The sequence below is a fragment of the Podarcis pityusensis genome, assembly GCF_964106645.2.
Source record: "Podarcis pityusensis genome assembly, chromosome: 4".
Classification (NCBI taxonomy): domain Eukaryota; kingdom Metazoa; phylum Chordata; class Lepidosauria; order Squamata; family Lacertidae; genus Podarcis; species Podarcis pityusensis.
In genome coordinates this window covers 27,521,736-27,535,428 of record NC_138027.1, presented here as the reverse complement: position 1 = coordinate 27,535,428, position 13,693 = coordinate 27,521,736, and the positions used below count along the sequence as shown (strand labels likewise).

General features: G+C 43.0%; 1 protein-coding gene across 7 annotated transcripts in view; it reads right to left on the bottom strand.

The window, feature by feature from the left end:
• Positions 1-13,693, bottom strand: part of FRY (FRY microtubule binding protein) — a 188,967-nt gene that overhangs the window by 32,660 nt on the left and 142,614 nt on the right. For all 7 annotated transcript variants that reach the window (XM_081004032.1, XM_081004026.1, XM_081004028.1 and 4 more), the window contains 8 exons: positions 11,711-11,832; positions 10,478-10,665; positions 8,479-8,573; positions 4,278-4,885; positions 3,877-3,974; positions 3,608-3,778; positions 1,768-1,908; positions 384-566 (listed from right to left, as the gene is read on the bottom strand). In XM_081004032.1, coding sequence (XP_080860158.1) covers positions 384-566; positions 1,768-1,908; positions 3,608-3,778; positions 3,877-3,974; positions 4,278-4,885; positions 8,479-8,573; positions 10,478-10,665; positions 11,711-11,832 — 1,606 coding nt within the window. The remainder of the gene's footprint in view (positions 1-383; positions 567-1,767; positions 1,909-3,607; positions 3,779-3,876; positions 3,975-4,277; positions 4,886-8,478; positions 8,574-10,477; positions 10,666-11,710; positions 11,833-13,693) is intronic.

The window sequence follows — 13,693 nt, the reverse complement described above, 5'->3', positions numbered from 1 at the left end:
AGTGCAAGTAGTCAACCACACAATTCCAAGTACCTTGTCCACATGCCTCATTGAAACCCATGTTTAAGATTATGTGTTTTAAAATGATACAGTACAGTGGTACCTTGGTGGTATGTACCAGTGGTATATACGCTTCAGGTTACAGACTCCGCTAACCTTGGGTTTAGAACTTTGCTTCAGGATGAGAACAGAAATCGCGCGGCAGCAGATGGAGGCCCCATTAGCTAAAGTGGTACCTCAGGTTAAGAACCGTTTCGGGTTAAGAACGGACCTCCGGAATGAATTAAGTACGTAGCCAGAGGTACCACTGTATTTCTATTTGCTTCAGCCTTCAAAGGGACATGCACTGGACATGCAGATTTATCGCGACAAGAATATAGTACCTCAGAAATATCAAAATGGAAGTCTAACGTTTTCCCAGGTAGTTCTTTGGAAGCGTTGTTCCATACACGATGTATTTCCATTTTTGAAAGGTCGCTGTGCTGCTGGTAGGAGGGCAAAACCAGGCTTGCGGAGCGTGAAACTACCAACTTCAATATATTTAGGGCTTCTCGCCAGTGAATGCTCTGGAAACAATTTTCCACAAATATATTACATATTATATATTAAGTGGGAACAAAATCTACGAGAAGAGGAGGAACATCACACACAATAAAATTACTTACTATTAATTAATTACAACAATTTGGGTGCTCAGTAATGATACTAGTTTCAAATGCAATACAGGTTTGACAATATATACACAGAATGTATATATACTGCACAGAGTTAAATGAGAATATTATTATAGTATATTATCATCCTTTTCAGACCATGAATTAATTCTCCAGCTGAGAATAAAGAGTACTGAATCAGCTTTGAATATTTTTTCCTGTCACGCTGGAATTAGGCACAGAATTTTACATTCTTACATTCTTGCCTTTTTTTGAAATCATTTCTAACTTCTGTGTTTCCAGCAAAAAGCAAAGAAAACTTGGGTAGTGTTTGGACAGGAGTCTGATTTTATTTCAAGTATAATTTAATTGCACAAACATTTCCCTGAACCAGGACCCTTCTTCTGAGTGACAGGTTAAGGATGATGGGGAAAAAGGGGATCTGGAGTGCAGTGATAACTGCAGTACTTTTGCGTTTTGTTTGTGCTTTCCATTACTCCTTGCAGAAAAATGCCAAATTGTCTGGAAATATGTATCTCAGAAGCAGAATGAATCAGAGTAAATGCATGCTATTCTGGGTGTGAATTCTGCAACTGATTCTGAATGCAGAATTTGGATTTAATGTCTACAGAAGTTGGGGCTGACTGAAGCAGCAGTGGTGGACTTTGGAGTTTCAAATTTCAGCAGCACCCTGTGCAACGTTAGGATTCGGTGCCCCCCGCCTCTCACGCTGCTTTCTACATCATTGTTGTGGCGCCCCCTGCACTACGGCATCCAGTGAGGTCAAACTGGTCATGCTACCCCAAAACCACCTCTGGCCGCAGCATACGTGCAGCAAATCAGACACAATACCAAAGCATCGCTTGGCACTATGTAAACAAGACTGGTCTGTGTTTTCTCCTCCACTTCCCCAAAATTTCCCCTTGTCATTTCTCATCTCATTCTGCCACATTTCAGAGGAAAGGTTTGGCTTGCCACTAACTTAGGAGTGAAAGGGAAAACTAGGTTACATGAGGCCTTTATATTTTATGTGAGTCCATATAAATCCTTTTCTAAATGAGCGAATAAGCACTGGTTTTTTATACAAGCTCTATGAGGTAAATGCAATACTTACCTGCACATATTTTTCAATGGTCTTTAACACCTCCATGTTAAACTGTTTTACGGGAATGCCTGATAGGTCCATATAACTAAGAAGACTATAGATTATCTGCAAAAGGGATTGTTGCATGCTGGGAAGCCCCTTTTCCAGCAGCTGTGAGAAAACATAAACAAAATCATAATCCTTACATTAAAAACACACCAATTTTGCTGTTAAAGAGGTAAAATGGTGAGAGATGTGGGAGGAACGCAACGTTTCACTTTTCTAATCATTCCATCAGTGCTAGCATTTCAGTTTATCTGATGGAATAACCTCTCCTCCCCTCCCACCTTGCACTGTTATGGGGGTTCTCCCACCCCTAGAGAAGATTTGGGGAGTGTAGCAGGCACATGGTGTATGTGTGGAAGAGTCCCATTGCACTAGTGGGACTTGTTGAACTGGCTCCCGCTAGTACACCTATTTAGTTGAAGCCAGCTCCTGGATAATAACTCTGAAGATCATAGGTTAGAATCTTGCACATTAGTGCACTCGGCTACATACAGATAATCTATTTTGTTATGGAGCTCAGATGCAATGTTCTGAAGGAACTCACTTTGCGCCGACTTTTACAATAAAAAATTAACCTATGGAACCTAAACATCCTCATAGTTCATTATCTAAGCCAGCCTACCCACAACTTTCTTGTTTAGCCTTCTTCCACCATTGCTAACCTGTGGCCATGTTGGTGCTTCAAAAGCAAATGTGCTAACTTTCAAAAGCTGGTGCCATTACTGCTTTTTAAATTTCCAAGGAGGTTTTCAGGTGTTTTCTTGCATCTATTTTGTATGTCCTTCAAACAAACTTGAGCGTCCAGACCCAAGTTGCGGAAAGGAATACCAAGAGCTCAATATTTATATAAATCAAAATAATATAACACTTGGTAATGCTGTTCTGGTTCTCAGTGAACAGTCACAGGAACTATCATAACAATTCTAATACATGGAAAAAGAACTCACTTGTGTATACATTCCTTGTACAGTCCAGGATGATAAATCAGCATAATCAAAACAATGCTGTAGGAGAGGCAAGATGACAGTTTTTCTTGCACTCCAATGATAGAAGCAAGGAAACTCTAGTTTGTTCAAAAGAGGCTGACATTTTATCAAAAACTGCACATCACAAGGCTATGCCAGGCACAGGCAAACTCAGCCCTCCAGATGTTTTGAGACTACAATTCCCATCATCCCTGACCACTGGTCCTGTTAGTTAGGGATGATGGGAGTTGTAGTCCCAAAACATCTGGAGGGTCAAGTTTGCCTATGCCTGAGCTAGGCTTACACTGAAGTACATTCCAAAAAGAATGCAATAACAGCAAAATAGAGTGTTTCCTATCCTCCCTGTCACAGCGCTGTAATGAGGGAGCTGTCTCTCTCAAACAGTTCAGAGAAAGAGAGCGTTTCTGCTGTTTATGTGTGTGTACGAGAGAAAGTGCCTCTGAAAAACAGGTTTATTGAGCATTCATCCTGATTTGCTTGCACAGAGGTTATGCAATGTCTGCTGTTTATTATGCATTCGTTCTAATTTATTTATTTTTAATGGTTAATATCTGTTCTCAGAGTCTCCTGGGGGAGGCATTCCCAGCCTTTGGGCCAATTATATTATTATTATTATATACACACCTACACAAGTACACACACAAATACATAGGAATTCCTTCGCTGAATATTTGGGAACATAATGTGCAACCCCTAACCAGAACTAAACCCAGTTCACTTCAATGGGGCTTACTCCCAGATAAATGGGTTAAGATTACAGCCTTAGGAAAGCTGCCAGTAGAAGACAGAAACAAGACAGAAACAAGGTAGAAACATACCTCAGCTAAATACGTAACCATGTTCAGAGTAGTATCAGCAAACGTTTCATGAAGGTAACGGCAAACAACGTTCACCCAGGTTGCACAGTCTCTCGTGTAGCTGTGAGTTTTATAAAGAGTCATGACATGGGCTAGGTTTGACAGCTTGGGGTTCTTTTCTTCTAGACAGACCTGGTGACATATAGGGAACATGAAAGTTATGTTAACAGCGATCCAAAAACAATCCTGGGATTTAATTAGACCTAAGACGGATCGAAGACGGATGGTACCTGAGCAATCCTTTCTGCGATATCCTTGCAGAACTGATTTGGGCCATCAAAGTGCTGAATTAAATGAGGCAGGAGGCACAGAACATTCAATGGAAATCCTGGCGCACACAAAAAAGTAGAAATTTGAGAAGGCGTGAATAACACAGATATCAAACTGTACTTTATGCTGACATAATAAAGGCATATGTACCTCCACTTTAAAACATCCTGTATTTACATAAAAACATGTCAAGCGCATACAGTGTGATATATTGGGAGGATTAGTTTCTTATATGCAAAACATAATGATTATTATCAATTGCTATGAGGGACATATTCCTTATAATAGATACTTGACCTTTTAGCTAAAAATGCAGAAGAAATGCAATCAATCAATGAAACAAAACATCTATCGACTGTACCTATGGCTTGGGAGGAATCCACCATGGACACGCGTGAAACCGGGGTCAACAAACTGAAGAGCTGCAGCGTAAGGTCCGTGGTGGTAAGGGAAGTGAAACCTTTCAGCAGCAGCTGCTGGAGCCCTGAGAAATCTGTCCACTTCAACTGCCCTTGCAGCTTTTCTAGCTTTTCTCTGTTTTCCACTTTATCCAGCGGCAAATGAACAAGCAGCTTATTCAGCAACCTCAGTGCCATTAGATATTCAAACTCAAAATCGGATTCCATCAAAGCTACAGCAACCCAGAAGATGGTGGCCAACAGGTTCGTAGGGTTGTTAATATTGTTAGGGTCTGTGAGGCTGTCTTTTAAAGAGGACGAGCTCCTGGTTTTGGGGGAGAGGCCCTGCTGAGTGCAGGCCTGTATCCTGTCGAGGGTGGCACTGCGAGGAGGGTCAGAGGATCGGTCCACATCCCCAAACTTTTTTGGCACTGAAAAGCTCCTCTGGTGCCTGCTGCGCTCAGCGGTTGCCGTGTTGCCACCTGCAGCTCCCGCGTTGACATTCAGCTGCCCTGTACTCTTCCGATTTGCGGTCAGCTTTGAACTTGACGTTAAATCCGGTGATGATGAACTAAGCAAAACAAAACAAAACAAAAGTTACTGGGCCCAGTACCTGGAGATCCATGTGAACAGGAGCTGCCCAATTCACCTCAACAGTAAAGAAGGCCTCACTCATGCAATCCCACTCCAAATACAAAACACTTCTCAGCAGTTAAGTCAATTCCTCTTCCTTTTTTGCTCTACATGCAAATAGGAGCACTCATATGCACACTTTGGAGTCACTGGATCCAGACGACGGCATTAATAGCAATTTCGGAAGGCCCAGTTCTAGAGTTAGGGTCTCAGTGTACTTTGTATTATGGAGAATAAAGCTTTGCTGCCTTTACACGATTTGCAGAAACACATTACACTGAGGGAAAGGAGCAAGAATGTGCAAGTATGTTAACTAATGTAATTTTTATAAATTTTGAATAGAGGAGATGGTTTACCTGGGTGGAGAATTTGGTATTTATTTATTTATTAGGGCAGAATATACACAGCCTATACCTCAAGAAGATATAAACCAAAAGGAAAATATGGGTAAATTAGATGCAAATAGAAATTGATGCAATCATTGGCAAACCCAGCCACAAGGTGAAGACTAGCGTCTAGTGGGCAGGTTTTGGGTTGTGGTCTGCAGTGTAGCTACATGAGGCATATACGTAGGATTTTTTTTGCTGAGAAAGCTGGTTTGGCCCAGGAATGAGCTCCATTCCTAGCTGTTGGGTAAGTCTTCAATTAGACTAGGAGGGAGATGCCTGTATATTAACTGGACCCTCATTCTGAGGACTTTTGCTGCCTGCACAGCTGCCAAATAAGGTTAGGCTTTTAGGTAAGATAATATACTGGGCAAGTTTCACATAGAAGGGGCAGGTTAGTAGAAGAGTTTGGATTTGATATCCTGCTTTATCACTACCCAAAGGAGTCGCAAAGCGGCTAACATTCTGCTTTCCCTTACTCCCCCACACCAAACACTCTGTGAGGTGAGTGGGGCTGAGAGACTTCAGAGAAGTGTGACTAGCCCAAGGTCACCCAGCAGCTGCATGTGGAGGAGCGGGGACGCGAACCCGATTCACCAGATTACGAGACTACCGCTCTTAACCACTACACCACACTGGCTCTCTCTCCATGACTACATATATGGAATGAATGCATGCAATCTAACTTTTCAGTTCTCCACTTTTCTTTAACAGGTGATAGGAAATGACATCCCTCCAAGGCAAAGTCTGCCTTGATTAGATTGGGAGGACTTGGCCAATGCCTCTGAAAAAGCAAATCAAACAAGGACAACATAGACAAACTGGGCTCTGTATCCCATCATCGTCCACATTCTAAGAACCTCATCACAAATTTATTAAAGGGGGGCAGAGGAATGCTCATGAAAAAGTTGTGTCAGAGATCTGTCAACGCAGACACACATGAAAGCCAGCCTTGACAATATGACACCGAGTCAAAGCCAAACACGGCCATTCATGTGGCACCCAGCAGAATAGTTTCCTCTGTGGGCCATTTAAATAAAATGCCCATCATTCTGCTGTTTGAAAGAATTAGTAAAACTGCTGTGATTGGTGACACAATGGGAACAGAGGTCACCATTGCTGGAAAGGAAGAAAGGAGGGTGTTTTTCCCCCCTTCCCACTAGTCACAGTTCTGTATCCTCAAAGTCAGTGCTTCCAATCTCCTGAAGTTAAGTGGCACAACTGAGATGGGAGAGGGAAGAAATATGGGAAGAAATTTGCTCAAAGATAAATAGACTACTTTACTGATAACCATGAAGAATGGCAACTACTGATATCACAGACTGGACTTTGGTAAACTTAACTACCGTATTTTTCGCCCTATAGGATGCACCGTCCCATAAGGCGCACCTATTTTTTGGGGGGGGGAAATAAAGGGAAAAAAATTTATTTCCCCCCCAGGCGCGGGGCTAGGGCGGGGGAAGCCCAAGCTTCCCCCGACCCCAGCCCCCAGAACAGGCAACTCTCCGCAAGCCATGGGAGCCCGGTGCCGGGCTCCCGCGCCTTGCGGAGAGCTGTGCGAAGTCTGGGCGCACTGAGCTCAGCACGCCCAGGCTTCAGAATGCAGGCAACTCTCCGCAAGCCGTGGGAGCCCAGCGCCGGGCTCCTGCGCCTTGCGGAGAGCTGCGCGAAGTTTGGGCGCACTGAGCTCAGCGCGCCCAGGCTTCAGAATGCAGGCAACTCTCCGCAAGCCGCGGGAGCCCAGCGCCGGGCTCCTGCGCCTTGCGGAGAGCTGCATGAAGCCTGGAGAGCGAGAGGGGTCGGTGTGCACTGACCCCTCTCGCCCTCCAGGCTTCAGCGAAAGCCTGCATTCGCCCCATAGGACGCACACACATTTCCCCTTCATTTTTGGAGGGGAAAAAGTGCATCCTATAGGGCAAAATATAAGGCAGATTGATCCACTGGGGGTGGGGTGAGTTGGGATTTTGCTTTTGTATATTTTTCCTCTTTTTTTGTAATTGATTTGTTTAAAAAAGATGAGGTAAATAACACTCATACATCATTGACTTCTGGTCCCACTTACCCTTAAACATTGTCTATAACCCTGAGATGGAAATGGACAATAATTCAAACTTTATTGTGCCGACTTCTTTTGGTGAACCTGCAACTTACACTGGGGGTTACATTACAGGGATGGCGCCTAAAGCCAAAATCGTGTATAGTCAAAACACAATGGGTTCAATGGTGGGCGGGATTGCCAAAGTCTTTTTCCTCAGGCACCCTCCCCCTTCCTACCCCCTTACTGATTTTAAAAAAAACCTTTTGTAATGTGCGTAAAGCTGAATGTGCACAAGTTACCGTACTTTTCCGTGTACAAGACGAGGCTTTATTCTTAGAAAATTATGTTCAGAATCAGGGGGCGTCTTATAATCGGGGGTAGTGAACTGGGGGGACATGGGACTGGTTGATGCCGCAAGCCGGAGATTGTTAGCGGCTATTGGGTGTGTTATTGGTGGCTGCCTCAAGGGCTGTTGTTGATTGGCTGTCGCTGCGGCAATTGGGCGGGCAATAGGTGGTTTCGTCGGCAAGGGGACAGACGATAGCTGGCTTTTGCGACGCATGTGAGTGGCAGTGTAGGTGATGCTGGTGAACGATTTTTGGCAACTCCCCCCCCCCCAAAAAAAAGCTCAACAACTCTGGGCAATCCTCCCATTTTCTTAATTTTGAGTCCCCCCAAATAGGGGGCGTCTTATAAAAGTGCAGTAAATGTGCGTACGTTGTGGGCTTACTGTGTTGTGCAAGAGCAGAGAGTTTTGCGGTTTCTGGTGCTGAGCTAGGCAAAATAATCAACAAAATGTTGGGGGGGGGGTGTTGTAGCGTCTCTGCCCCATAACTGGCAGTTTTGCACAGCTAGACTTCTCGGCTTAAGAGACCTCTCTTTCCCCCTTACAGTATGCGCTATTATATAGCCGTTCATGACAGTGTTCCAGATGTAACAAGGACTATGCTGCTAATTTAGATTGCTTGCACGCAGCCTGTTTTAACAAATGGGGGTTGAGTTTAGTTACTTGTGCATCTCTCCCTGTGCAGTTCAGAGAGTGTTCTGCCTTAATAACCTGGGAGTTTTACTGAAAGGACCCTTATAACTAAGAGGCAAAACTCCTACCGAGACAAAACTGTCAAAAGATCACTGTTCTTCAGGCAGTCGTACAGATTATCCACAGTAGCCTCTAACGTCAGCAGTGCTTCCATAACATAGCCCTGCCAAAAAATGCAGAAAGATGGTTACTTAAGTATATGCCTGCCGCCTAACGTTTAGCATTTCTCATATAATGCTGTTAATCACAGTTATTCGACCTCTGGAACTAAACTCTGAAAAAGACGGACCATTTATGATGAATGGCTAGTTCTGGATAGTTTGATGAACATCAATATTAGCTAATTATTTAATTCATTAAGTAAGCATGACTTCAGGTTCATTAATTCAGTTTCATTAATGTGTGAACAAAAGAAACTAAAAGTCGGTGCACGTGATTATATCCCTGCTATCACTCCTTTGGTAAAAAACTCCATAGTGAGCACCTTCTCAGACCTTGAGCAACACTGGATGGATTCCACAGTGCATGAGTTGTCAGGAAAGATATAAGACCTGCAGTCTGTCCTACTTTGTTGTATAAGAGTGTTTTTCATTCTCTGTACTTTCCAAAAATAACCGAAGTCATTTTTGTTTCAACAAATATTTCCACCTGGATAAAAAGGTCTCATGTTCATTTTTAAGCAGTGATTTTAAAAAAATAATAATTAAAAAACTATTTTTAGCTGTTTTTTGATAGATGTGTAAATTACCTTGGCACCCATGTAAAAGGTGATTCATATTTTAGTAAATAATAATAATTCTCTCTCAATTTCTCTTTGAAGATTCTCATTTGTTGCTCCCAAATACTTAGCTCTGTGTTGCTGAACAGAACCAAGAATGCAATGTTGCCTGGAAAATTTTAGCCTTGTATGCATCTGCAGCTCTCAAGAGTTATAGATGTTAGCAACTGCTGTCAGATCATATGCGGGAAACCATTATTTATCTCTTTTGTTTTAAGTAGAGGGCATTCCAAGGCAAGTCTTTTCCAACTGCTCCTGCCCATGAATCCCATGTCTAGTCTTGCTCCAGTTCTGAGAAACTGAACTCTGTGATGAAATGGGTTTGCTACACACCGCAATTGTGAAATCATGAATAAACTTGGTACTGCCAATTTCTTTTTTAAACTCTCCATGCAATGCCACCATCTAAACAAATCAGAGCCAAACATTTTCTTCTCCACAAATCACAACGATGTTTAATCAGGACTCGTACAAAATTTATTGAAGAAACAAATATGCGAGCAATAGGAATCACTTTTAATGTCTCCAGTAGCTTTGCAACGTGTTAGCAAATTAAGTTCCAGTCATTTCAAGCAAACACAGCATCATTTCAAGGCCCTGAGAATAACGAAGAAGGGTGATAGCTCTAGAGCACATATCACCATAAAAAAGGCTCTCTCCCCAGCGGCCATCCACCTCACTGTATTTTTCATCCAATTCAGGAGAGGCAGTGGATGTGCTGGATTAGTGCCTGGGCATGGTAATGGATTGGATGAGAATTAATAAACTGAAACTCAACTCAGAAAAAAATTGAGGTAGTGGTGAGGGGTGGTTTGTTTGTTCTGGTGAATGGTATTCAACCCATTCTGAAGGCAGTTGCGCTTTCTATAAAGAACTAGTTTTTAAATAGGAGGTGTGTGTTTGATGATGCACCATTGTCCTTAGAGGCCAAAATGGCTGCCGTGGCTATACTTGGACGGAGACAGCCTGTGCACAATTACCCACACTATGTTAACCTCAGGCCAAGATTCCTGCAGGATGTTGTGCATGAGGCCTTTGAAATTGGCCTGGAAACTGCAATTGGTCCAAAATAGGACTGCCAGACTGTTAACTGGGACTCTGCGATTTGATCATGTTTCTCCAGTGCTTTGTCAGCTGTGCAAACCCCTGGCATCTCTAGGTAGGAACAGGAAATACTCCTATTCAAAATTCTGGAGAACCACCTGTAGGTCAGTTCAGACTAGACTGATTGTTTCACTCAGTATGGGGTAACTTCCTCCGTTCTTATGAATGCTGAAGCATATTTGTACCTGAATCTCCTCTCCATGTTCTCCTATAACTTCCACCAATCTTGAAAGAAGATCTGACAGAGCATGTGCAGATAGAGGTTGCTTTAGAGCTCGAAATATCTGGAAAGAACGGCCAGCATAATGTCTCGAAGAACTGGAAAGGGCTGTTTGCAACGCAATTTCGCTAAGATGCTGCTCCAAATGAAAACCTAAAGCGGGGGAAGAAAAAAATTCGTACTGTCAAATGGCAATCGATAAATAATGTGGGAGCTCACAAATTTTAATTTACAATCATTATGGTCAGGCTAATATTGGCTGGCTGCAGATGTAAGCAGCAATAGCTTTAGGAAAAGAACTTGTGGTGATGGTAATTAGGGCAAAGGGCTGAGGTCAGAAGCCCAGGCCAGGAGTTAGTCCCTCCTGCAAATCCAGGTAAAATTCTTCCACCCAAACAGTATATAGTGGTACCTCGAGTTAAGTACTTAATTTGTTCCGGAGGTCCGTTCTTAACCCAAAACTGTTCTTAACCTGAAGCACCACTCCAGCTAATGGGGCCTCCTGCTGCTGCCACACCACCGGAGCATAATTTCTGTTCTCATCCTGAAGCAAAGTTCTTAACCCGAGGTACTATTTCTGGGTTAGCGGAGTCTGTAACCTGAAGCGTATGTAACCCGAGGTAGCACTGTAATTAAAGGTATGAGCATAGGCACTCTTCAATTACTGCTCATGGGGAGCAAAGATAGGGTTCTTGACATCCAGAGTGAAATGGCTAATATGAAAATATTTGCACCATCTAAAAATTCTAAAGATAATGCAGACTGCATACAGAAGTTCCTAAGGCATCTCCAGGTTGGGCTGGGAAAAATTCCCTTTCTGAAATCCCAGGATTTCAGTCACTGCCAGTCCTCTAGGGGTCCTCCAAGTGTTGTTGGCCTGGGAGGATGGAAATCGTAATCCAACAATACCTGGAGAGCACAGGTTCCCCATCCTTGGTACAGGCAATACTGAACTACACAACAGACTTGACTTGGTATAAGGCAGCCTATGTCCCTATTTTATGTGAATAATCACCTAAAATCAGACCATAAAAATTAATATAGGTACAGAAATTCTCCCCTGCCCCCCTTTTTATTAACACTACAAAATGACAATTGCTCGCAGGGAAGATCTGAGAGAAAACAGTAGGAATTATTCAGCAAAACATCACCAGTTGAGGGTCACCGTAAAATCAAAAACAACCAGTTGATTCAATACCTGATTTGGAATCTTTAAAGACAGAGACAACATGACGCAAGAAGTTGGTAAGCTGCTCGGCACTCTTTGTATTCTGGTTCTTGGGAGTGATGTCTTCGTGGCACCAAAGAGGACCAAACGCCCTGAAAAGAAGAAAACACACACGCATTTTTCTTTAGTATCCAGTTTTTAAAAAAAAGGTATAATGAAGCTGCAGTGTCGCCTCCTCTTTCTCCTAAAGTGAGAAAAAAGTGGATTCCATCCCATTCATTCCGATACACATTTCAGAAATACAATTTATCCCATCCTTACAAAGCAACTCATCTTTTTCTTTTTACTACGATCTATTTGAGATAATAGCAGAGCTTCAGTTTTTCATGGCAAGCGAAGTGCAAAGCAAAAGGAAATTTATGAAACGCGAATGTCAGGTAGGGCTGAGATGAACCTTCACCCATTTCAACTTTTGATACAAAAGCAATACTTTGGAGCGGTGGGGGCAATGCTCTGTGACTTCCTCTCCCACTCACTTTGTCTGTGCGAGCCCAGCAAGCAGCTAGTTCTGCACGTTTTGTTTCTCTTAAACTGGGCCATCTTCTTCCAAGGAATACAGATCCCAGTCAATCAGGGATCAGATGCCTACTATGATGACATCACTAAGGACAAATGAGCCAAATGGAAGTAAGGGCCATGTTTTCCTGCATTACTGCAGGGTCGGAGGTGGGCATGCACACCTGCTACCTGTGTCACCGCAGAAGTCATCATACGAGAGGGGAAGGGGAAGTGCATCTCTGCAGCTGATACGGTCTTACTATACTGTAGCCATTTCATTGCCTGTTCTGTCTAGTGTTAGTTCAACCAGGCAAGTGCTTTTCCAACCTGCTGAGCTGCAGCTGCTCCTCATCTAGCACCCTGTTGAGCTGTAGTTTTCTGGGTGAATCCCACTACCACCCCCTCCATTTCTGGCAGGGTAGCTGCTGACCCAGCACAGTGTGTGAATACTTCCACCCATGGCACTAAGAGCACCCAGAAAAATCACCAGAAGTGAGATCACCGCTGGCAAAATAGCATAAACAAGCACTTCCCATTTTGTCTCAAGTCAATAGCACAAGGCAACTATAGATCAGTTCCTCTACCATTGGAGGTTCTCGCTCCTCCCACCAAACCCTCAAGTTATTAAAGGATGTGGGTACATCTGGATGTGAAAGAGAAGACCAAACTTGGAACTGAATACAATTATCAGTAGAAGCAAGTGGCCGAGAATTGCAGAAGTATTTCATTTTACTTTGCTTCTCCGCAGGATTTAAAATAGTCCTCAGGCCTCAAGTCACTGACGTTTCTTCCTTCCCACCATATTAGACCCCAGTCCTTCTCCACTTGACTTCATTCTATCAGCTTCTGGTGTTCCAACATCACCCCAAACCCCAACCTTTTGTAATGAATCGTAGCACATATAATACATAAATAATGCCACCCATTTGCCTAAGATTCACAAGTGGCTATAAGCACCAAGCAGGAGGTGTTCAGAGAATTTGCTGTAACTTTTATGCAATAGTGACAACCGCTTACATTTGCACCTATGTTAATTTTACATGTGGTCTTGTTACATCCGAGTTAGAAATCCCATTCATGCTATTTTCATTGTTTTACGGTTTTCTGTGATTTTGACTGTTGGTTTCTCATGTTAAGACTGAAACGGCGGTTGGTTTTAGCTGCAAAAGCAGAACAAAGCACCACAGACTTGGCAGCTTTGGTAATTAATTGGAATGTGACTCATCAGCCAAACAGGCTACATATTTTATTATTATGGGAGCTGGTTCTTTCACAGGTTCTGTCTGTGTGAAATTTGCAACCATTTTAAATATTATTATTTTTACAGAATTATCTACAAAGGTCAGGAAGCGACTGGGAATGTGTTATGACTGCGTGTTTGCCAGAGACTTGTGCTGGAACATACTCTTTCATCTGATTAGGATACAGACACATTCTTCGAAAGGTATGCTGCAA